The sequence below is a fragment of the Pristis pectinata genome, chromosome 16 (assembly GCF_009764475.1).
Source record: "Pristis pectinata isolate sPriPec2 chromosome 16, sPriPec2.1.pri, whole genome shotgun sequence".
In the NCBI taxonomy this organism is placed as follows: Eukaryota; Metazoa; Chordata; class Chondrichthyes; order Rhinopristiformes; family Pristidae; genus Pristis; species Pristis pectinata.
In genome coordinates, this window is record NC_067420.1 from 26490795 (window position 1) to 26516452 (window position 25658).

Here is a 25658-nt window from a genome sequence, read left to right on the forward strand (position 1 = left end):
AGTAAGGGAAAGCCTACTCTGAATATTGGCTTGGGATCCAATACATGTTACTTCCTCACAGTGTCACCTAGGAAGGACCAAACTCTACTCCACCCTGCTCCATTCTCATCATCAAGGGCAGAGGAGGCACTTTATCTTTGGGTACAGTCTCTCAAGAAGGTACTCTGAGATTTAAAACAAAACAACAAGGAGAGCACAGGAGAGTGCCCCAGGAATGTGAAATTTCAGTTGGAGTCTGCTCTAGCACATCACATAAATGGATGGGGTAACAGAAATCTACTCGACTTCAACTTGGTGATTCTGAAATTTCAAACATCTGTAGAATGAGAATGTGTAGTGCATCAATCAATATAAAGGTGCACATTGCAGACATTACATACATCCTACATTTTAGAGGACTGATTAACTTTTCACAAGCTGTCAGGAGCCCAGCTAAAATATGAGCCTTCGGGTTTCTTTCTACCATGTTCACAGTCGGGAGACATTCTATTATGCATCGCTGGTCTCACAATGTCAATACCTTCAGGTTGCAGCTAATAAATTTCTTCACCCTTGCCAGCTAGAGCACAAACAAATTTGATTTCAGCAATTCCACGGTGGTTTAGAAGCAGTGTTTCCTTCTGCCACTTTGAACATAACTGCCTGCAAAGTACCATAGGCTGCAAAATTCCCCAAACTAATTTTAAAAATTAAAGGGGATAAATTGGATAGCCCCAAAAAGGGGGATGGGGAGCACCATGCATTATTTACCCTTGACAAGTGCTAGCGACAAAGCAATTTCATGCTGCCTGCTTATTTACATGATTGCTGTTTGTAGTCAGCACATATTGGCTGTTAATTTCTTTCACAGGAGGACCAATTTCACGAATGGTTAGTGGCACTTTGAGTTAAGAACTGAGAAAAAACATCTCCATGTACGTTACTTAAGCACAAAATCTTCCAGATACTTTGCTGGATGGATTGCCCTTCCAGATCTGGTCCTGACAGGTTGTATTTCTCTCAGAAACTGTTACTTTGCTGTACCACTCTCCCTTTTCAAAGTTAGTGATGCACCCTTTGGTATGTTCGCATCTGATTCAGTCAAGCAGGCTTTTTTTTTGTGGCCTTTCTCAGATAACTGCCCATTTCTTTGATATGGAATGTCTTGCACTGTCTATAATCTGGGGTATGTTGAGTCACCACTGCATTCTACTGTATCCAGTGTCCATCTGATGTGAGCTTCATCCTTGTCACTTCCCCAGCCTTCAGTGGTGGCAGTTCTCTGCTACTTTCATTGCAATAGTCATCGAGTCATAGTGGGGCTGTCTTATTTTGACTTTCAATTGTCTTCCTGCTGGCCTTGGGATAGTCTTATTGTACCTTGACAGCACATGACTAATTGGTTTCAACTGCCTGCCCCTAAGATTAATGACTTGTATCAGGAGGACATTATTATATTCCATTTCCAGTCAAATTAAAATTTCACTGACCACCTTTGCACAAACACTTGACCCCACATATGGTCTGCAAGTGCTCCTGTCACAGAATTGACCTTGTCTAGCCACAGGTACATTGTGTTTAACTTGTACAGTGAATCTGATCCTGTTACATCCCTGCCTGGTTCAAGTCATTCACTTCATGGAGATCCGATTTTCATTTCATCATGTACTGTTTGAAGTAAAGAATTTCTAATCCATGGTATAAGTTTCTTTTTCCACAGGAAAGGCATTCCTTTCTCAGATATTCTGAGTGCCACCCATTATACCTGCAACATCTAATTTAACTTGGCTATACTAGCCCTGTTTTGTGTGCTGCCCTGCTTTTCACCTAATGTGTTTCCTTCTGTTGGCCATCCTCCCTTTTGAGTTTGGCTTTTGATAGCTCTGCAGCTTTGCATATTTGCATGCACTTTTCTGGATTTAACTGTTTCATGTGGCAGCCATTTCCTTATGCTGTACTCCTGGATTTTTTCAGTGCAATTTGGGGAATTTGCCGTGACCATTTAAACTACCAACTCACATGTCTATGGGCTGTGGAAGGAAATCAGAGTACCCAGGGGGAAAAAACAGTCACAGGGAGAATGTGCAAACTCCACACAGAAAGCACTGATGATCAGGATTGAACCCAGATCACTGGAGCTGTGAGGCAGCACTGCTGCTAGCTGTGCCCCTGTCCTGATTGTAATAGGAAGGATGGACTCCTGCAGAATGCTGGATAGGATACTGTGTGAGTGAGTTTTGAATCATTGTGCATGAGAAGTGATAAGAGCCAGACAGGTGCTAATGGAGGATTTTGTAGATTTATTTAAGTCATAGATGAGGCAAGCATGGGTGGAAGGGTAACAAGAAGTCCATGGAGTGCTGAAAAGTTGGGAAGAAATGCTCAATTTACACCTCAAATTCCTGACCTATTATTATAGAGCAGCTTTAAATTTAACAGATTGTGTCTCCACTAAAAGAAGGATGTCAAACAAAATGTTTGTGCATTAATATTTCACAGCATGATTTTCAGGCCAAGGTATTAATATCATGTATAATGTTTTTCCATTTGCTTACACATTTATCAGAATGTGGGTGTCACTGGGAAGTCTAGCATTTATTGCCCATTCCTAATTGTCCATGAACAGTGACATTTAAGAGTCAACTACATTGCTGTGGGGAATCACATTTAGAGTAGACCAAGTAAAGATGGCAGATTACCTCCCCTGAGGTACAGTAGTGAATCTGATGCATTTAAATAACAATCCAGAAGTTTGTAACCATCCTTATTAATGATCAGCTGGTTGCTATAGTTAAAATCTAATTGATCTAAATTTGCAGCTATCATTGTAGAGGTTCTGCAATAATTATGGTTAAATGATTTTGAACAGATTGAGAGTTTTTAGTGAACTGAACTGAATCACCAGTGTGAACTGGTGTTTGTCTCCATCTCGCTAAGTCTCTCTATAATTTTGCTATCAAATGAGTATTATGTTGAAATCCTAATATCAACAGATCACTTGTGTTTGCACAGTGTCTTTGATGCAAAATATCATCCTGAAGCACAGCAGCATACATTGTTAGCAATAACTCCTTCTCCCTTTTATTGAAGCTTCCTTGTTGGGCTACGGTGAATACAATTCACCTTAGCCAAACTTCAGTGACAGTAGCACCATCCTCCACAGTCATAACTTGACTTCTTCAGTCCCCTCTTCCCTTTGTTTTGTCCTTCATGCATCTTATGCAGGCACGGTAGTGTAGCGGTTAGCATAATGCAATTACAGCGCCAGCGACCCGGGTCCAATTCTGGCTGCTGTTTGTACATTCTTCCCGTGACTGCGTGGGTTTCCTCCAGGTGCTCGGGTTTCCTCCCACATTCCAAAGACATACAAGTTAGCAAGTTGTGGGCATGCTATGTTGGTGCCAGATGAGTGGCGACACTTGCAGGCTGCCCCCAGAACACTCTATGCAAAAGATGCATTTCACTGTGTGTTTCGATGTATATGTGACTAATAAAGAAATCTTATCTGATTCTATCCTTCAGATCTTCCATTTAATATTATCAATGTTTACTGCACCTGACCTCAAGCTGACATTCCCTTCTCTTTCCATCAGTTATATAAATAAACCAGCTGGAAGCTGGTAATAATTCACACAGGGTCAATAGACAAAGGCTCCATCAATATTAATATGTTTATTTTTTTCTCATCAAATCATAACTAGCTTACAAAGGGAATGGCTGTAGAATTAAAAAAAAAAGGAGGGGGAAAGTGCACAAAATATTGGGAGAGCCAGATATCACTGGAGCAAAAAATAGCATGGCCTTAGATGGACTAAGAGAGAGAAGAAGAGGGCCTAAGATAGGTTTGCAATGTATGCACATAAATGCATAAAAGGTATTAAATAAGATTACTGCAGATACAATTAGTCATATGCAGTTGTGATACTGTGGTAACAATGGAGACTTGGCTGAAAGAAAAGGGAGGATTGTGTAATCTTCCTAGAAAAAAACATATTGCCCATCCTTAATTGCCCTTAAGAAGTGGTGGTGAGCTACCTTAGATCACTGCAGTACTTTTGGTGAAAGTGCTCCCACAGAACCAGAATCAGGTTTATTATCATATGTTATGAAATTTGTTGTGTTTGTGGCAGCAGTATAGTGCAAGACATAAAGAAATAAAAATTATTACAAAAATAAATAAATAGTTCAAAAGAGGAATAATGAGGTAGTGTTCAGGGATTCATGAACTGTTCAGAAAACTCATGGCGGAGAGGAAGAAGCTGTTCCTGAAACATTGAGTGTAGGTCTTCAGTCTCCTGTACCTTCTCCCTGATGGTGGTAATGTAATGATGGCATGTCCCAGGTGGTGAGGGTCCTTAATGATGGATGCCACCTCCTTGAGGCATTGTCTCTTGAAGATGTCCCCTACAGCGGGAGGGTTGTGCCTGTGATGGAGCTGGCTGAGCCTACACCCCTCTACAGCCTCTTTTGATCCTGAGCATTGGAGCCTTCATACCAGGCAGTGATGCAACCAGTCAGAATGCTCTCCACCGTACATCTGTAGAAATTTGCAGGAGTCTTTGACATACCAAATCTCCTCAAACTCCTAATGAAGTAGAGCTGCTGGCATGCCTTTTTCATGATTGCATCAATGTGTTGGGCTGGGTAGGAAGTTCCAGGACTGTGGATACGAATCTTCATCCAGCCTTTCTGAAACAATTTTGTAAGTTTTAATGCCATCACCTTTCATTCCTCTAAGTGCTAGAGAATACAGGTCCATTCAATTCAGTCTCTCTTCCTTTAGTAAGCCAGCCCTTCCTGGAAGTTGTCTGATGAATCTCTGTTGCACTCCATCTATAGCAAGCACATCGTTTCTTTGGGTAAGATGACCAAAATGTTATACAGTATCTTGTGTGCTCTGTTTAATTGCAGGCCCCATATAATTTCCCAAAGTGATTCCAGGGATGAGAAATTTAATTAGTTTGAGGGCTATTTTCTTTTTGGAAAAGAGGAGATTGGAAGGGGATCTGATAGTAGTATTTTAAATCATAGAGACAAACTTCTCCCATTGGCAGAAGGATCAAGGATCAGAGGACACAGAATGAAGGTGATTGCCAAAAGTGATATAAGGAAAAACTTTTTTTGAAGTGAGTGCTCTCATTGATTAGGATCCAGAATGTACTGCTGGGGAGTTATGGAATTAGGAACTGGAACAGTCCTTGAAAGGTAGAAGTATTGCATGGTTATGAGGAGAGGGCAAACAGGTAGGGCTAGTTAGATTGCTCTTGCACAGAGCTGGCATGGACTTGATGGTCTGAGTGGCCTCGTTCCATGCTGTACCTTTCTGTAATTCTACTTTGACTCCATTTTTGTGTACATGCATTGGTAATATGCCCCTTGAGGCAGAGCTTTGCACGTCCAAAGAATATTTTAGCTGCCAGTGTTCTGCCTTGAGTAAAGTTTAATGATCTCATTTTATAACTTCTGAACTGTAGCTTCTAGTAGTGGCCTCCTCTAAGATATACATTTATTGGTGAGTGCAGAATTGACTTTGGTTTGTTCTGCCCTCATTGAATAATTTAACAGCATAGTCACTTGGGTGAGATAACAATGGGTCATAGTTGCCCGCAAAACAATATTCCAGCATGATTCAGTTATTTATGGAATGAGCAGAAAAGGGGAAATTCACTGTTCCTTTTGGTGATTTCAAACATAGTATGAAGCATTGCGTACTTCTCCTTACAGTTATATTTTTCTCACGTTTGGGTTATCGACTTGCAATGAAAGGGTAGAAATTATTACCAGCAAAGCTATTTTCAGTCAACAAACTTGTACCAAATTAACCTCTCTGCTGTTTAAATTACCCTTAATTTTCAAATCTACCTCTGGTTATGAATGTGAATTATCTGACTTGAATAACAACACTTTTCTCAGGAGTTTTCACCAGACTGTGCTGAAATCATTTCATATAAGGCTATTGTTAGCTCAAAATGTAATCATCCTGTGCAAGTGAGGCAAAAAGCAAAATGAACAAAATGGTTTGAGAGTTTTTCAGAACTAGGATAGGCAAAAGTGTTATAAATAAATTCCATTTCAGATAGATAGGGACATCAACCCATCTTTTCATCTTCAATGCCATATTCAACTAGATCTGAGCATGTATAAATTGTTGTCAGTATTTGTGTCTCTTAAAATTTTCCACCTTGTATTGATATGCTGTTCTCAAATGACACCATGAAAACTGGATGTAAACCCTGTGTATCCTAGGGGTGGTTGAAATTATGGAGATGAGCAGTTTGTAGGGATATCCTTGTAAATTGATTTACATTTTAATCAAATTCATGGCAATGCTTACGTTCTATCATAAAACACTGTGTAAGCTGCTCACCTCAGACGTTCACTGCACCAGAAGGAAACTGTTCCTTTTGGACCTCCCTGTTTCCAGCTTCAACCAGGCTACTTGAAACAGTCACTAAGGCGGGTTTGCAATGTTTGGAGGACACTGGTAAGTTTGGAGAGTGTGAATGTGGGTGAGGAATGGGTTAAGCTGTAATGTTGAGAGGATGGCTGTCTGAAGCTGTAGAGAAGTGCATGATATCTACTGGCCCTGATCACTGACTTCATAGGACCATTAGGGAAAGTGAGTTGATTCATGATATTATGCAGACTGGTTCAAATGCATTTGCATTATTTTACCAGTAAACAAAGTGATTCAAGAAGATTATTCTTCGCTATAGATTGCCAATGAACACAATGCAGCCTCAAAGGCTTCTAAAGGGAAGACTTTGGATGCGCAGTTGGAAACCCTCTCAAGGTGCCCTTAGTATTATACTACAATCCACAATACAAGATCATACACAGAACAATTCTGAATGGCTTGATATCTCTGCAGGAACAGCAATCAAGGAGAAATTTGAAGTAGCACTCCATTTGTCTCCATACAGAGATTAGGAGCTGGTATTGACTTCAGTTTGCTGTAGCGACAGAAGTATATTCTCTCAGACCATTGCCAGTATCCTGAGGAGAGAAACTTGCAGCTTCCATTGCCAGTTTCTTAAAGCTCATGCCCAGACCAAAAGCATTTTTAAGGTCTTAGTCTTCATACAATAACTCCTGCCTTGCAGACCACTTGAATTTACAGCGAGTGCTTGTGCACTGGTGTCATGCAAGAAATGAATTATAAATGAAAATTAAATAATTTCAGGTGGAAATTTGATCTTCCTTTTGGCTAGTGTTTAATAAACAGTTAAGGTGTTAAAAATTAGTTCATTAACAATAAGTCTGTTGAATAATGCACATTAGAAATATATATTCCAAGTGCCAAGATCAGGTGCATTTAAGTATTAAAAATTACTTTAAGGGATTTTTTAATAATTGATGAGGTTGTACACGGTCTAATGAAAAAAAAGATAAGCATTGATGACACTGATGGTCATTGTCAATTTGTTTTTTATTCATTAATAAAAAGCAGCAATCAAATTTCTTTTTAATATTTTTCAGCAGCAAAATGGCTTCCAGATTTTAAGACTGTTGATTTTTTTTGGAAACAAAAGAATAAATGTTACAAAGCAAGAAAGAGTGTACTGTTGTGAAGTTAACATTGCTACTGATCTGATGCTGAGAGCAACCTTTCTTCCCTCTGATTTGTGATGTGGCTCATTAGATTCAGCTCACCTGTCTTGACAATGCTGTTGGAGGAAATATTACCTAACTCAACCTGTGCAAATCTGACATTTTGAGATTACCTACACCTTTTATACATCACTTGATTTTACTCTCCATTGATATTATTGTGCCAATTTTGTAAGAGCTTGAGGTTTCTTGTAGCACTTGTAACAGGAAAAATGATGACTTCCTTACCCATGTGTGTTTCCACTGAACTGGGTTACACTAACTCATCTGGGTAATTGTCTGCAATTTCCTTGAATCAAAAGCAATTGTTGGATGTGCACCAGTGATTCTGAGAGCTTTCAATTAAACAATATTCCTCAAATTCACGGTGAGTTTTATCAATGCATTGACTGTGTCAAATAATAAGTTAATTTAGCATCATACTGTATTTATAACATATTTATTGTTGCATGAGACAAACACGGATTCAACATTAATACACTTCCAGTTTACTGCAGTGTATAATCTCATTAACAGCAAATACTTTAGAATATTCAGGCATCACAGATGACAAGTCTCAGCTTTAACTTGGAGATTTAGATATAGTTAGACAAAACACTTCTTGACTTTTAACTGAATTACTTTAACAGAAATACACCATTGCAATATAAATGACTAGACCAATTCTTATATAATTATTAACACAAAGTATTTTTTAAATAATTACTGCACTTAATGCAAAACAACTGTACATAGCACTTTAAAAATGTTTGGTCATGGTAACATGTTATCCAACTGAAATTACTATCATTAAAACATTTATACAAGATTCAAAATAAACTTTAGAAAAGCATAATATGATTGTAGAAATTATCAACTGCAGGTTAATGAGTAAATGGTGATTTTAGTGACCAAGGCCTTGAAATTATGTGTGGAATTAGTGTATAAATATTTAACATGCTTGGATATCATTTCCTTCATCTACTTTTTTTTAAGGTCTATATGAATCAATTATATATGGGAAGTACTTCTTATGAAATAGCAAAGAGATTAATTTGATATGGAATTGGTCAGAGGATGATATAAAACTCTGAGTGCACTCACTGGATATTAAAATATACTCTAAACATCAGAACAACAGTTTTATTCTCAGAAATCATCTGTTCCAGCTTACAAATGTGTTAAATTGGAAACTGGTAAAAATGCATATTGGATCATTAGCTTGTAATGCGGGAGTTCATGCTGCAAGGATTAAAGCTGCATCTTTTGTAGTTGCAAACAGTCACAAGTAAAGTCCAAACTTCTACCACAATATGAATCTTTAAGTATGTCATGCCCTGCAAAAGGTTTTATTACAATTGAACAAATATTATTTGTATTTCACATAAATAATTTGACAATTTTTTTTTCTCTTACCCTTTGATTATTTGACCTGGGTCAAAAGCATCCAAAAATATTAGGTAGTTTGCAAGTCCATGTTGTTTACGGTTAAATCATCTCCGGTTGTAATAATTTTTTTAAATGCTATAGGTATAAAGCCAGACATTGCTCACAACTACATTTCCCTGTATAATGAAATGATCATTATATTTCAATGGCATGCAATAAATCCAACCACATATAATTAATATATCTGACATTTAGATGGAAATATTAATAGCCCAAAGAGTTGCTTAAAGCCATCAGTGGAGAGTTAGACATCTGAAAATCTGAAAGTTGAAGTTAATTTCCTATTTATATTTTTACTAAATTCATTCATCAATTAGTTTAATTTTTCAGTGTCTGAAACACAACTTTTCCTTAGCTGTTTTCTTTTAACAACCAGTTCTTGATTTATTGGAGCTAGAATTGTGGTTTTCTCACTCCTTTTGACATTGCAGAAGAAATACTTTATTTCAAAGGCCTATAGTTTGAGTCATCTCCACATTTGAAAATTTTGTTTTCCTAATGGCTAGAAGCCGAAGCTACCCCCATTTCTAGTCATGCAACATTTTCATTGCCATCTGTATTCTTACATGAGAGTGCAATACCTTTCGTGATACTTCTCATTCCATTTGATGTTTTAAGTTCTGATTTAAGAGCAGAGGGAAAGCAAAATTCTTTAAAACATCTTTTGAAATTTTCATCCAGAAAGGCATAAAGGACAGGATTGAGGCTGCTATTGGCATATCCAAGGGCAACACAAAAATGCCAGCTTGGCATAATAGTTAAAATTTCACGACTACACACAGCTTGCACTAACACTAGAACATGGACTGGAGTCCAACAGATAATGAAGACGGCAACAACCACCAAGACCATTCTTGTGATTCTACGTAGATTCCTGTCCTTCTCCTTTGATCCAGAAAGCACACGCACTCTTCTCAACCGCCTGAGCATTAATGTGTAGCAAATGGTTATGACAACAACCGGGATGACAAAGGAGAAGAAAAACACAGCAATCTCAATTATAGGCTTCCAGTAACTGTGGGGTTGAGGATGAACCAAAAGGCATTCAATTTCTAAAAGGAGGGGAACAAATTAAAACATGTTAACATTTGAATATTGTCACATCTTTCACAGTAAGCTTGCACATTTGAATTATTAATTGATACAACTAAGTGATTAAATATGAAGAGACAAGTTCAAATATAATCGGGTATAATTAGGAAAGAACTAACTAGGCCAGAAAATACAGATTTTATTCAGTCTCCATTTTAAAATCATACTGTTTATGTTATTGTCTAACTTATACTATTTCTGTACTTGTGGTGGAAACTGTCTTTTTAAATTTGTCATGCTGTGATTATACTCTCGGGCCATTCACTGAGCAAGCTTGTTCAGTGATTAGCCAATTTATGTTGAATAGGAGACTATGCCCCAACTGAAAAGTGTGCCTTGTGCTAGCTGACCCTGGCTAGAGTGGTAGTACAGATGCTGGCATCCACAAATCACAGAAATGTGACAGAATGGAAGAAAGACATTTAGCCTATTAAGTACATGCCATTTCTGTGCAAGATCACACTTTCCCAACTTCACCCCATAACCCTGCAATATTTTCCTTTTATATTCTTTTTAATTCCCTGAATGCAATGATTGAATCTGCCTCCACTGCTCTCTCACACTCCCAACATTGTACTCCAGATCCTTGCTACTCACAATCCCAGTCAATTTAGGAAAAGGAAAATTGCTCAGAGTTTGTGCTTCTAATTACTATTGGAATGGTATTCCTGAAAATACACATGTTTACCTGTAGGAAAAGAGAATCATCCTTGGTTAAGGTTTATAGTAAATTGTTCATAATTGCAAATATATAATGCCAACATAGGTGTGATGCTACAGACATAAAAATCAAATCTCAGCATGCTCCCTGTGTGTTAAGCGTCCTTAAACCAAAAATAACCCAAATCGGATACACATTAAATCTGTTTACTGCGCCTCACCAACGTGTCTCAAGTTCAACCTCCAGAGAGCATACACACCTGAATCAGTGTGATATTTTCACTCTCCAAACTTTTGTACTATGGGCCATACTATTCTGAATTATGACTACCCAAAATGACTCCACGTTGGGCCCTTACAGCCAACAGTTGATAAAACCTTCAGCCCAATTGTCAGTTTTTGATATATGCAAGGCTCCAAAAGGTGAAAAGGTTCTTTGGTGGTGATTCAGCATATCCATGCTCCCTTACGGCACAGGAGGCAACTGACCCAACCACTCTAGGCCGGTTAACGGAGCAATCCTCATATCACTACCAATTTTTCCTGTATCCTTTTCTCCCTACATTCCATCAATTGTGCCACTCACCTACACTAGGGGCAATTTACAGGGCAATCTACTAACTCTATCATCTCTAAACTGTGGGAGGCAACTGGAGCACCTGGACAGAAACCAAACAGTTACAGGGAGTAAATGGAAACTCCATACAAACAGTACCAGAGACCAGGGTTGAACTCAGATTATTGAAGCTATGAGGCAGTAGCACTATCATCTGTGCCACTGTGCACATCATCAGTAATGTCAATTAAGACATGCTTTTTTATATTACATACATCTTGGTGTGTGGTGACATTTTGCTCTGACTTACCCTTATTTTCCATGTCAGCTGATCCCATGATCATTGCTGGTATTCCAATTACAGAAGCAAGTACCCAGATGCAAACATTGACGACCTTTGCATTGAAAGGAGTTCGCATATCTAATGCTTTAACAGGGTGACATACGGCTATGTACCGATCAACACTCATCACTGTCAGAGTAAGGATGCTGGTGAACATGTTGTAATAGTCAATTGATATTGCTAATTTACAGAGAATATTTCCAAAAGGCCAGAATCCCAGGAGTGCATCAGTTGCCTGGAAAGGTAACGTGATTAATTCTAATGCATCCGCAAGTGCAAGATTGAATATATATATGTTTGTTGCTGTCTTCATCTTGGTATATCTGCAAGAAATGAACCTCATGAAAGTTGGAGTTTTACTTGGAATTTAAACAGCATAATTGAATATATGATCAGATTTATACATCGCATTTATCAAGATATTGAAACTTTGCTTTCATAAATACATAATCCAAAGGGTAATTTTTCCCTTACGACCAGAGTATTAATCTAGCAGAGAATACTGATGACACATTGCAGAAGTCATGCAATTTCCACCTCAATAATTTATGAAAATTACCTCCTAATGTTCAGTTTGTTGAGAAATGACTGTCACTGGAGCAATCCTTCTGGTACTATATTTTATTGTAAGGACGGTCTGTTGCTTGACTTTCTACATCTAGTACAATGAATTCCAGTAAACAACAACATAATAATTGTACTGATAAATCACTCCTTGGCACAAACAGGAATAATTGTATCTGTTTGCAAACAAATTGATGGATCTTCAGAATAATTTTGTTCAATCTTATATTACCAAGTTAAAATTGAAAATTTTTAAGCACAGGAAGATGGTTATTCATTCAATTACACCTGTGCCAATACCAGCTCTTCACTTTTCTTCACTGAAATATTTTCACTTTAATTTTTTATAATTTATATAGTGGCTACAAGTGGTAAAGGATTCTATTATCCCACACATTTTCTATGTTACAAGAACTTCTCAATTTCCTCTTCACTCTTCGATGGGTAATCCTGGGCATGTGTAGAGACTTGAAAGGTAATATGGATAAAATGATATAGAGGTTCCAGGATGCCAATAGGGTTGTGATTGGGTGAAATTTATATCTAGAAATTCAGTGTCTTTGACATTGACTGATAGCAAGTGAAACATCAAATGTCACCAGTTTCCAGTGGAGCACCAAACAGCATGATAGACATCATAAAATCTTGCAGAAACTGAGTGTTTAAAAAAAACAAGCTATAATAACTTACCTTAGTACAAAAGCCTTCCCCAGCCCTACAGAAAATGATATTATGTTTGAAATTCTTATTACACAAAAAAGTGCATCAATAGAACTGCGTAACTGCTCACATTACAGTAAAACTATTTCCATTAACATCTGAATAATGGTTGAATAACATTTTTTAGTTTATGAATGCTTAAAATATGGAAAATACTAGGTCACATGAAGCTAATGTTTGCCACATAACTGTAATAAGGTGTTGAAGATGAAAATTATCTAAATGCTGGTCTGATAGCAGAATTACGAAACTTACTAATTTGCTTGCTATGGTTGGTAATTGTTTTCCCACAAAATTCTTTGTAATGGCACCCATTAATGGCAAGGCTAATCTGGAGTAAGGAGTACATGAGTGATTTAAATAAAATAAATTCATTCAGCTTTATGCAATACACACAATGCTGTAACATACAAACAAATATCTGTTAAACACAGGAAGATATTTAATTGTTCAGTGTTGCTTCATATTCTGTGAGCACGAGTAAAGGAAAACTTTGAGAAATTTGTTAAATGCTGCAGAAATAATGAAATTAATTGCAGTATTACATTGTCATGCCTGAAGGTGTGTTTGCACACATTAATATAATGTACCCAAGCCCCTTAACAATAAAAGTACTTGGAATTTATATACTTGTAATTAATTACATTTGCAATCTCTTCGCAAACCATTTAAACACTCAGTAATTGCTCATCGACATGGTTCCAAGCTTTCCATCTGCCACAAAGGAATTGGATACCTGGTCGGCTGTGGGAACTACCATTGCTCCTTGAAAAAGATTCAAGGATGTGATCAATGCTTCCTTGAAGCTAAGAGCTGATCTATTTGTATACAGTATACTGTTTTATACCCCTTTTGTGAATAAAAGAGATAATTGTAGGGTATTGTTAAACATAAATGTGTTATTTGGCAAGAAAATAAAGAGTGTGGCCATAATCATCTCCCACTACCATTCCAGATTTTCTGTCTAGCTCGCCATAACCCCACCCACCTCACTCCCCCACAACCACCCGATGCCCAGATGAGGCTGAAGTCTACCCAATGCAAATTTATCATGTGGAATTGTTAAATGACCCAATGGTCCTCTGATTCTTATCTTAATTGAAAAGTCGGATCAATCCACTATCTTCTCCATTATCCCTTTAACCATTCTAATAGTTGGCTTCATTGTTTTTAATTGAGATTGTTCGTTGGAGTATTTTTACTTGACTAGAAGTTGTCCTTGTACATAAACCTTTACATTATTTGAATTTGTTTTCCATATGCTTTTTTTGTTAACTGTATGAACCCATTATTCAATTGACCAAGTCATTTGCCTTTTTTGAAAAGTTAGTTTTCCTAATATATTGACAGTAAATGAATATTCATGGTCTTATAATAATGATCATTCCTCCACTACTTACAAAAAGTTACAATGTACAGGAATTGCACTTGGCCAATCCACCTCATGGCCAATTTTCATTCATACAAATAATTCCAAATGTAACTACCTCCTCCTTTTCATACATTTCTTTAATTTCATTCATTCTTTATTGGATAGTGGAAGAAGTTAGTGGTAGAAGATAGTAGTTTCAAAACCAGTTTCATGCTGGACAAAGGCAAACATATACTTGCAGTTAACAGGAAGGAATATGGTAACAGATTCAATCTGATCATGAATATTTACACAGTTTCTATTTCAAACATTAGCCCCAGAATTTATTTTGTTAAGAAGCTTCACTGATCTTCTTTTCCAAGTCTTACATTAATCTTGCACACTTGACCCATTCTTAATACCTCAACTACTAGGAAGAATCTATTTCAATCTACCCTAACCATATATAAATAATTATACTGTACCCATAAAACACTGTACCTTCACCAAAGACTCAATATCCTTCTGATATTTGGTATTTGAATTTAAGTCCTACAATGGTTATTTTTGGCTCATTATTTGCTCTTGACTTTTAAATTTCTAAGATTACGGATTTCAATCCCAGCACCTGTTTTGTGAGCATTACAGGTGGTGATTAGATTCCAAAATGGCAAACAATACAAATGTAAATTTATGGCATAATTCCCTCTGGTTGCTGCATTAGTGAGAATGTTGGCATGTAGACTATTCAGGCTGATTAGATATATGCAGGCTCTACAGATTATGAATTTGGTCAGCAGGCAACACTGATTTAAACCAAGTGTCGCCATTTTTAGAACACATTAATCCAGCTATTGACCCCTCTTCATCTCATATTCTTGAACTCAGGTTCAAAAGCATGAAAATCTCCCAAGAGCAATATTTAAAGGGATTATCGACTACTTTTGGGTTAATTGCTGATTGGTTCTACTGATACTATTATGAATGCATATGTGTTTAGTGTATCCCAGTGTTTTAAAGTTGTTCAAGTCTATAGGAGCAGCAAGTCCTAGTAAGGCCTCTAGACATACCAGTTAGTGGGACCTATTGAATTTAACCCGCTAAATTTCTTGGGGTGAAATCCAGATTTTTATTACCTTTCTTTTGACAACCTCCTCTACCAGAGCCTTTAATGTTCTGTGAACAATTCCAGATCCTTCTACATTTCTATGGTAATAATCTTATTTGCATTCAGAGTATCTTTATCTTTTACCAAACTGTATTACATCTTACAGGCACTGAACCCCTTCATGTATGCTCCAGACAAATAATTAAACTCCTATATTGGTATCATCTGCAAATTTTGATATCATGCCTTCTAGATTTAGAAGAATGTTCAGTTTTGGGTTTGTCCCACAGAGTCTTGCCAATCAAAGGTAAAATTTAAATGTTCATGTTAATTTGAATATTTTAACAGTGGTAACTATCATACATCAGTGTTCTGATTCAGAATTACACATCAATGTAGCAAATTTCCATGCACACAAAAGACAAGTGTTGTAAAAGGGCAAGTATGAAATATAAAAGAAGTTGAATGAAAGCTGCTTGTCATTGTAAAATAGATTATTGTGATTCATAGGATAGATATAGAGTTTAATCTATGGCTTGGACATTAATATCCACTGCTTCAGAATTCAGCTATACTACATTTTCAGTTTTAGGCCTAGCTTGGTAAGAGTGGAGGTCGGAGTGGGATCCACATCACTGTATTCTCTAAAGTGTGCTTCTGCCAAATTAGGACTGTCACTGGGAATACCCAAATCACCAGTTAAATCTGCATAGTTTTACCAGCTGAGTGTTCATAGTCTACCAAGCAGCATGGTCAAGTGCTCAGAAAGAATATTTTCCTGCTTAATTGCTATCATAAAATTGGCTAGAGACAAATCATACGCTGGAGACAAACCCCCAATTTTAACACAGTTCTGCCACTTAACAATAATAACATATTAAAGTGGTGAAATTAACATTTCTCCGCTTGACTCCAACCCACTGTTCTACCAGGTATCTAAATATTACAGAAGCAAATCAGTGCATTGAAAGGGATCTATAAAAGAGAAATAAGGTTTTTGTTCACCTTTTAAAATTGCAGCTCAATTGCATCATTGACATTATGGCTTAAATGTAGCTATTTGTTAGGGAAAGACCTATCAGATCAATTGCCCTGGAGCAGATCCATGTCATGAGTTGATAAGGACTGAAGGTCACCTTCTTTACAAAGTTTTTGTGGGCTAAGGAGATTAGGAATGTAGTCCCCCGTACTCACAAGGAACCATTCAACCCTCAAGGCACATTACTGTCACCTTGTTTGAATTTCCCAATATTACATATTCTATTCTGCCACTCTATCTTTTGGCTCTCCTTCTATCTTCTTCATAGCTCAGAATCACCCTGAAAGATCATCCTCAGAGTCCGCATACATCTGGTTACTAATTTCTCCTTCTTGTCAGCAAGGTATACAATGAAAGTGGCTAACAGAAGAGAACCTTTATTTTTAACAAAATGTCAAGCAATGTCTCGGGCATAAAATTAGATAAAACATAGAGTTGATTATATTTTAAGTATATAAAGTAATCAGTTTAGCAAAGAAAGATCTTTTAAAATACTAAAGGACAGGAGTTGCCGCGATGTACATATTGCCCACTAAAAGTCAACTAAGATTTAAAAGTATTCAACTTTATAGTATTTCCTATTTTTATGATGTAGCATTTACTACTTCTGGGAGTTTTATTTTCTATAAAGTTGAAGGCAGTTCTAATGTTGTTCATAAACCATGGAGTTTTATGTTTGCTTCATTTTTATAGGCAGATCATAAATGGTTGTGTAACGAATAAACTTATATTTTCACTGTAAGTTACAAACACAGAAGAACACCATTCTCAAGTGATACTGACATGTATTGGCATATCAATCGTAAGGGTAGTTGTAATTATCAGGAAATAAACCCATAGCTTCTCGAGGAGAGAAACATTTAAAAATGTAAATAGGAAATCTTTATCTCAGAGCATACATGAGAAATTTAGTTGTGCATTCCCTACAAAATTTTGGTCAAACAGCAGGCAGATTCCTTGCATTGGTATGAAATCAGGAAATTACTTGTTAATATTTTACAGAAGTTTATCAATCTTGTACTCCAAATATCTCAATAAATAAAACAGGGAAGCGTTAGGTTATATGCTGCAGGTAAGAAAAAATACTCACACAAGTTCAAATCATACAAGCTCTAGGCTGCAATCACCAATTGTATTTTAGACTAGTATTAAGTTTGTAGGTTTAATTACAAATGAGAGTCAATTTGTTTTTGGCAGGAAGCAGAGCAATAATTCTTTCAGGAGGAAGTCAATTTCCACTTTATTTCAAAGTCATTAGTGTATTACTGAGGCTGTAATTAGAACATAGCAAAAGTTAGCTTCTCTGCTCATCAAGTAATGGGGTCACCGAGTTATACAACACTGAAACAGTCCCTTCAGCTTAACTCACCAAGTTGCTCACTTGAGTTAGTCTCATATGTCTGCATTTGGCCCAAATCCCTCTAAACCTTTCCTTTCCATGTACCTGTCTATATGTTTTTTAAACATTTATAAGTCCATGCAATTTAAGCAATTTTTTATTCACAGTCTTCCTGATGAGTCTAAGGCCGAGCTTAATTTATCTTTAGTAATATCAACAGCTTAAAAAAAAGATGCTGGAAGTCTGAATAAAAAAGTTAGTGCTTGAAACACCTGTCAGGCAGTATTCTGTAGAAGGAGAAACAGATTTAACATTTCAGATCAATAACCCTTAATCAGAACCCCTGCTGTGTGTTTCTAACACCTTCTGTTTTTACCTCTAAAGGGAGGTTTGAAACTTAATTGTCCTGGATGGCCATAACTCCTCCTCCCCAATTCCAACCAACCCACAGATAGCTGAGTGCCAGTAAATAGCCAAAGGATATTTTATTTTCTCAGGACAGTGGTGTAATCTCCTTGAGAATGTTGCATAACTGAATTTTGGGTTCGCAGATAATTAACAATTTTTCATAAAGTAATAATTTCAGCTGATGAATATTCAATGTAAAATATAATAACTGCATCATACCCTACAGCAATTATTGTGCTTTAGTTGATATAATTCATTACCAAAACCATATCACTTAACACTATTTTGCTATTAAACAGCATTGTCTCATACCTTACACATAGAAATTTGAGTCAGGGCAATAATAACTGGAATTAAATTGCTGCTTATGTTTTTCTGGTTTCTACAGTTTCGTCTTGGATTTAATTTATGCTGTTTTGTTGAGATAACATGTTCATGCTGTGTTCTGGTGCTCCTTGCTTTTATGTATGAATTCCAGTTTAAATATTGTTATTAATCTGACCGTAAACAAGTGCGTGTCACCTTTGACTTTCCATCCTAAAGCTGTGCCCCCAATCCACTTACAGCTGGCATTAGAAGAGCAGAAAGAACAAAATGTTATACAAGTGAAATGAAACTGACAAGAGACATTGAAGAAGCTGATGCAAAATTAAAATAACCATAAAATAACCCACAATATGGATGACTTTAAATTGGCTGAATAATAGTTTGTAGGTCACAAAGACTGTATCAGTATCCCTATTGTAGGTTAAGATTTAATGTCAATCCATCATATTTCTGTGACACAAAATATCTTAATCAAATACTGAAAGGCCTGGATAGAGTGGGCATGGAGAGGATGTTTCCATTAGTAGGAAAGTCTAGGATCTGAGGGCACAGCCTCAGAATAAAGGGATGTCCCTTTACAACTGAGATAAGGAGGAATTTCTTCAGCGTGAGGGTGGTGAATCTGTGTAACTCGTTGCCACAGAGGGTGGTGGAGGCCAAGTCATTGGTGTACTTAAGGTAGAGACTGACAGATTCTTGACTGGTAAAGAGATGAAGGGTTACAGGGAGAAGGAGGGAGAATGGGGTTGAAAAAAAAAATCAGCCATGATTGAATGGTGGAGCAGCTTTGATGGGCCAAATGGCCTAATTCTGCTCCTATATCTTCTGGTCTTATCTTCACACTAACAAGTAGTAGTAATTAAATCAAAAAATAATTAAAGCCAAATTGTAAATGGTTTTGTGAAACTGTTTGACTAACCCAAAACATCAAGCATGACTAACCCAAAAATTAATAAATTTGCTGCAGCAGTCTTAATGATCTGGATTTTGCTAATTACACAGAAACTTGCCAGTTTCTTTCAGTCTACGTGATGACTTTTCAGGACTACAGCTTGAACGTGGATTCATCAAACTTAGAGGCCAAGCATTGCTATCAATTTTCCAACTGTGCTTCATTGTTGGACTCCTTGTGTTTGCTAAGATTCCAGCTTTACATTGTTGAATCTGTTGCATGATTCATATGAAACCTTTTTTTAAAAATGGAGATGGTTAGGCTGTGGGGAAGAAAGATAATAAGGCAATAAAAATAGAGAACACTAGAAATACTCAGCTGGTCAAACAGCATCAAGAGAGAGAGTGAGAGAGCATTTCAGATACAAAACATTTTGCCAGAACAAGGAAAAGTTAAAAATTAACACATTTTAAGTTGCAGGGAAAGGAGGAAGGGGCACAGATCAAAAGGCAAAGGTCTGGACTCAACAATGAAATCACTATCACTGATTTCATTGTTCAGATGTTGTTCTTTGAGTTTCCATTGAGTTTTACTGGAGCAGTGTAGAAGGCCAAACTAAAGCGGTTGGTATGGGAGCAGACCAAAGGATGAAACTGACAGATAATTGGAAGCTCAGGGTCTTGTCTGTAGGGAGAATTGAGAGGTCCTACAAAGCAATCACCCACTCTTGGTTTCTTCACTGTGGAGGTCATCACATCATTAGCACCACATATAGTACACTAGATTGGAAGAAGTGCAAGAAAATTGCAATTTAATAGAAAATGTGGGTAATAATCAAAGGTCAGGCAACATCTGTAAAAAAAAAGAATAACATTTCAGGTTTATGACCTCACATCAGAACTGGTAAAGTATAAGAAATGAAAGCCGTTTTAAGTTCCGCGGAAAGAGGGACGGGATGAAGTAAACAAAATGGAATACAGCAAATCATTGTATGCTTAATATTTTTGAGTCCATTTTAATGTTTTCAGTTATTTAGAAGTGTTTTGAAGTGTGATTCCTTTACTTTCTTCTATGATTCTTTTTTTGACAGGTGGCAAGTACTGAGGTGTGGCTTTGTAGTCAAAATCTTTCAGAAGTGTTTCATGGGGTAGGGCCTATTCTGGTATACACACATGATTGTTACATTGTTGGAGGACCTGGTTCTACTCAGGGCTTTACTGCTTGGTTCTAGGACATTCTTGGCAAATAGGTTGGAGACAAAGAAAAAGGAAAATTCTGAGAAAAAGGCATTTGGATGTTATAAGTAGATGGTGGGTCCCAATCAGGAATAAAAGGTCCACATTTTAGATCAATAACCTTTCAACAGCCTTTCATAATGAATCTTCATTGATGTAAAATATCCACAGTTGCTACCTGAGCTGCCAAGTATTTCCAGCATTTACTGTTTTTTTTATTCTTTCCAATTTCCAGCATCAGAGATATTTTGTTTTGGTAAATATGTCAGAGTAAAATTTTCACCCTTGCCGTGGGCAGTGCCCAGATAGAATTCAGAGAAGACACATGCAAGAAACCTAGTGAAATACATGTATACTCACCCGAGGATTTGATTTAATCTCAAGCAATTACAATTTTGCTGTTTTGTTTGCTCATAAATGGCTTGAATAGCAGGAAATATTAAAACAATGAAGATTGCTCATTTCCTAGATGGTTTCAAATGTATTGGGTTGAGTTCAATTTGGCTACATTGCAGTGTTAAATGGGTGTTGTAGAATCCCTGTCAATCTTATTTATCTGAACAATAAAGTATCCCATTAATGCTAAAAATGTTATTTTATGTTCATGAAATGTTGTTGCAAGAATCTCAAGGTAAAGGCCTTAAGCAAGTATATTCTTTATGCGATAATATTCTTCATATACCAAGGTGCAATCAATAAAAGGTCATGGAAAATACTTAACTACATCAAAATGGTAATTAGAGCTACATGCATATTTCTTAGCCCCCTACATACCATGGTTTTGCAATTCCGGACAAGATATTCGCAAATGGTAACATTGAATCCTTTTATAAACCACCATTAATTTGAGCAGATAGATATTGCTTTCACATTTTGCCAATTTCTATAATCCTTAATCGAAGTACATATTCCCAGTGTGTCAGCAGAAAGTGCAACAGCCCTACAAATTAACTGTTGTTAAGAATAATAATATTCACAGTTTAAAAACATGGATCCAAAAGCCTGCTGCTTTGTTTATTTGGGGTAGTGATAAAGTGCATCAGACAGCACATAGCAGTCTTGGATGCAAACATTTTAGTAAAAGTTAAATTTTATTACTTGCAACAATGAATGTTGCCATTACAGGTTTATGAAGCAGCAGAGTAATTGTCGAGAGTCTGGTCAGATTTCCAGCTCCATTGCCTGAATAATTTTACCATCAGGCAATGGAGCTGCGATCTGACCAGCTCCATTGCCTGGACGTAAAACATTCCAGGGGACTATTCTCAGAAATGGGTGTTCTCCTCATGTCCTGGATAGTATTCTTTCCCCAACCTATACCACAAAAAATAGATTAGCTGGTCATTTGTCTCATTAATTATTTCTGAAACTTTTCCAGAAATACAATATATTTGACTATGCAACTTTAAACATAATCCACATTTAAAAGCATTTTTGGGTATCTTTAAAAGGAATTGAAAGAAGCCACAATTTCTTTACTTCAGGCATATCAGATTATCCATGTTTTTAATTGTTTCATAGGTGTAATGCAGTAAGAGCAGCAGCAAGCTGCAGATTTCAGACCAATAAATGCTTCTTTAGCAGCTTATTAAGAAGTCAGGAACATTTCTGTATGTGTGATCTGACTACCACATCAGTTGTTTGTGCTCTATAATGGAGTGCTTGTGGGAACGCAGGTGGAAGCAAATGTGTGCCACCTTCAACAAACCAGAACTGTACGATTAAAAAGAGATGGTGTGCCTCTGTGAAGGGCTGGGGGAAAATGTCCCTGTGAAAAGGTTGGGGGGGGTGGAGGGAGAGACAACCTCCGTGAAGACATTTTTTCACTGCCTCTGAAAGGGAGTCAATTTCTGTAAAAAGGAGAGGAGACAATCTTTGTGAAAGGGACACTACTACTGTGAAGAAGAGAACAGATAAATTAGGAAAAGAAAGCAGAAAATGTTACAAGGAGGTACAAGTTTCTGTTTGAGAGGGGGAAAAGGTATCTCTGTGAAATTTAGAGAGATGTATGTCCTTGAAGGAAAGAGCTGAATGTATCGGTGATGAGACAGTGTCTGCTAATGGGAAAGAGTTGCAGTTCAAGTACAGTGGCAGTAGTGTTGTGTTTTATATGGAGTAAAGCCGGTAAAATTAAAATATTTCACTGGGAAATAACAGGTAAATTTCAAATTTGGCATTTAAGCATAAACAAATTGGAATCTGCAGGGAGCTTTCTGTCCCAAAACCAGAGTGTACTCCCACTTGCTTCAAGAAACCATTGACACTTACTGAAGGATAGAGGGAGTGGATAACGTCAGGAGAGAAGAACCTTCAGTGGACAATGTTGATCTACTTGAAGGTGTGCTTCTCATCCACTGACAAATGAGCCAAAAGCAGATTCTGTACCTTGGTTTCTCCATTACTTTGTTTTTTTTAAATGGTATTGGTATTAGTTTATTATTGTCCCTTGTACCCAGGTACAGTGAAAAACTTGTTTTGCATACTGTTCGTACAGATCAATTCATTATACAGTGCATTGAGGTAGTATAGGGTAAAAACAATTAATAGAATACAGAGTAAAGTGTCACAGCTACAGAGAAAGCGCAGTGCAGGTAGATAATAAGGTGCAAGGTCATAACAAGTTAGATTGTGAGGTCAAGAGTCCATCTCATTGTATAAGGGAACCGCTCAAAAGTCTTTTATAACAGCAGGATAGAAGCGGTCCTTGAGCCTTCTTTGAATGTAAAAATATTGGACTCATGCTTCAAAATGGATGGGAAGAAAAGGTCTGTTTGATGTATAAAGAGATTTGAAGTAACTAAATTGTTAAAGAATTGAAGGGCAATTATTTACTTTTGTTTTATTCAAAACCTTATAGTAATCAGTTATCTTACAAAAGAATTGTACAGGAGAAAAAAAATCAAATAGAATACATCAGCAACGAGTGGAACATATATCCCTTTCCAATGATCACATCAAAATAGATGAATATACTACAACAGTAAGCACTTCACTGCAGTTTTGCTTTGTTGGGGGGGTGGGGGGAGAGGTGGGAGAGGGAGGTACAGATAACAAATAGAGTAGATTACAGCTATTAATATTCATGAATCTATTACTCCGGAAGTGTTGATGGATCCATTACCTATAACATATCCGTTAACTTTATCATATGATGTAACTTATCTGAAAACTGGTTACATTTGATGTATATTACACTTCACGCATATAACCAGACGAGATGAAACTAATTTCAATTAGAAATGAATCCATTTCTCCCTCTGGGTCCAAAATTGCCATATTCCAATGCTTTACGGATTTAATCCAATACACATAGAGAAGATGCAGTAAAAAGGAAAACATTGCACTGGGAGCTATTCTAGATCTGAATGTATCACATACTTTACGATAGGATTGAAAACAATGGAAAAAGTCGTTATTTCCTGCAAATCCATCCTGGAATAGATCTAAAAAATTCGAATCGGGCAATTTTACATTCCCTTTCTCTGTAATAGAAATCGATTAACATTATAAAGACTTAGAAAAACATGCAATGTCCGCATGAAACAGATCGTAATTTGGCATCCCGAAAGAACAGAAATATTAAATAAAAACCGGGTTCGTAACGTCAATTTAGATAATCTCGGAGGAGTCAAGCCCTCTCGTAAAATGGAAGTCCTTATCAATTTATTCTTCAATGAAAGTTTATCATACACCAATCTGAGTGAAAAATAAAACAGCTATTTTTGTGCGAAACATTTGAATTCCGTATTTTACAGTACTTTACATTGCAATATTAGAGATTTATGGATTTCGAGCAGGGTCCTGTCCCTTAGGAGGGCGCTCTAAGGCAGCAGACACAAAAAAAACTGAGATGCCCGTCCTTATAACCGTTTTTAAAACAGGTTGAAATAAACGTACGTAAAACATGAAAAATAAAAGGCTTACCTGACAATAACGTACATTACCAGACAGTTGCCCACCAGCCCCACTATGCAAATAAACAGATATATCACCATGGTGGCAATTTTAGTCGTGGTTGACCAGTCTATTATGAGGTCGGTAACATTGTCAGCCCAGCGATCAAGAAGAATCGTGTAATTTTCATCAAAAGAGTCATTAAAATATTTCAACTGATTAAGACTCCCCAAAGCGCAGAAGGTGTCAAAATCCATTGTGCCTCTTGATCTGCGGTAAGACAACATAAGAAATACAATGTAGCTTTTCGGCTGGAAATGCACTTGTGTTGTATACTTGCATATAAATAAGTTATTATAAACAACGAACAAATTATTACAATTAAATGCAAAATTACGCTTCAGGCACTGTACCTGTGCCAGAAAAGTGGACTTCAAACAGCTGAATGCAGTTTCAAAGTGCAGCTTGGTGGCACATTGATATTCTTCCATTCGTTGTTCCGCTCAGAACAGAATGATGGAGCTGAAATTCTCCACAAGTTATGTATCTTGAAAGCCTCAGACACGTTCCTTTTCTGGGGTGGGGCTGGCAAGATTACTAGTTTCAACGATGCCGAGCGTTACGGTCGTTAAAGTTCCGACCTGCCACTGGCGAGCAGCGCTCAGCTCCAGGTTGACTGACCTTCGCGCCCGCCCACTATTTTTTTCTCTAATTCCAACGTCTTGCCTCCACTTTCAAACTGCCTACTGCCAGCCTGCACTCAGATAGCAAGCTTTCCTCTGCAGCTGGTTCCCATCCATTAAAATAAATGCAAGTGTCAATACCTTTGCAAAAGCCTGCTCCAAGTGCAATCTGAAGAAATGTCCCCGGGATGCAGTGTGTCAGCCACACACCAGAGGACGTTCGGGGCACCAACCCATTCAGGATCTCACACCAGTAAACAGTGAGCTCTGCTGGTCAGAACGAGCCGAGAAATTAGACTGCGCAGCGCCCTTTTCGTGCGCAAATCGCGCATAAAAGCATTTTAAAATATGTTTTAACGAGGTCATTTCCTACTGAAACCCCACCCATCACAAAATATGGCTGTACGCTTGGTGGACTTGTCTCCCTCG

At 37.2% G+C, this 25658-nt stretch overlaps 1 protein-coding gene across 2 annotated transcripts; it reads right to left on the reverse strand.

The window, feature by feature from the left end:
- Window positions 1-8055: 8055 nt before the first annotated feature.
- Window positions 8056-25456, reverse strand: oprl1 (opiate receptor-like 1). 2 transcript variants are annotated; one of them, XM_052031217.1, is made up of 4 exons: window positions 25371-25456; window positions 24577-24816; window positions 11637-11992; window positions 8056-10070 (listed from the first exon to the last, which is right to left on the reverse strand). In XM_052031217.1, the coding sequence occupies exons 2-4, from the start codon at window positions 24801-24803 to the stop codon at window positions 9550-9552; spliced, it is 1104 nt and encodes a 367-aa protein (XP_051887177.1). In that variant the 5' UTR covers window positions 24804-24816; window positions 25371-25456; the 3' UTR covers window positions 8056-9549. The 2 variants fall into 2 exon arrangements, with proteins under 2 accessions (XP_051887177.1, XP_051887176.1); XM_052031216.1 differs by lacking the exon at window positions 25371-25456 and adding an exon at window positions 24960-25298.
- Window positions 25457-25658: the final 202 nt, after the last annotated feature.

Coding starts and splice junctions, on each gene's coding strand:
- oprl1 (XM_052031217.1), bottom strand. CDS start 24,803: ATGGATTTTGACACCTTCTGCGCTTTGGGGAGTCTTAATCAGTTGAAA. Junction 11,993..24,576: donor GTAATGTACGTTATTGTCAG/GTAAGCCTTTTA, acceptor CATTTCTTGCAG/ATATACCAAGATGAAGACAG. Junction 10,071..11,636: donor AGCTGACATGGAAAATAAGG/GTAAGTCAGAGC, acceptor CCCTCCTTTTAG/AAATTGAATGCCTTTTGGTT.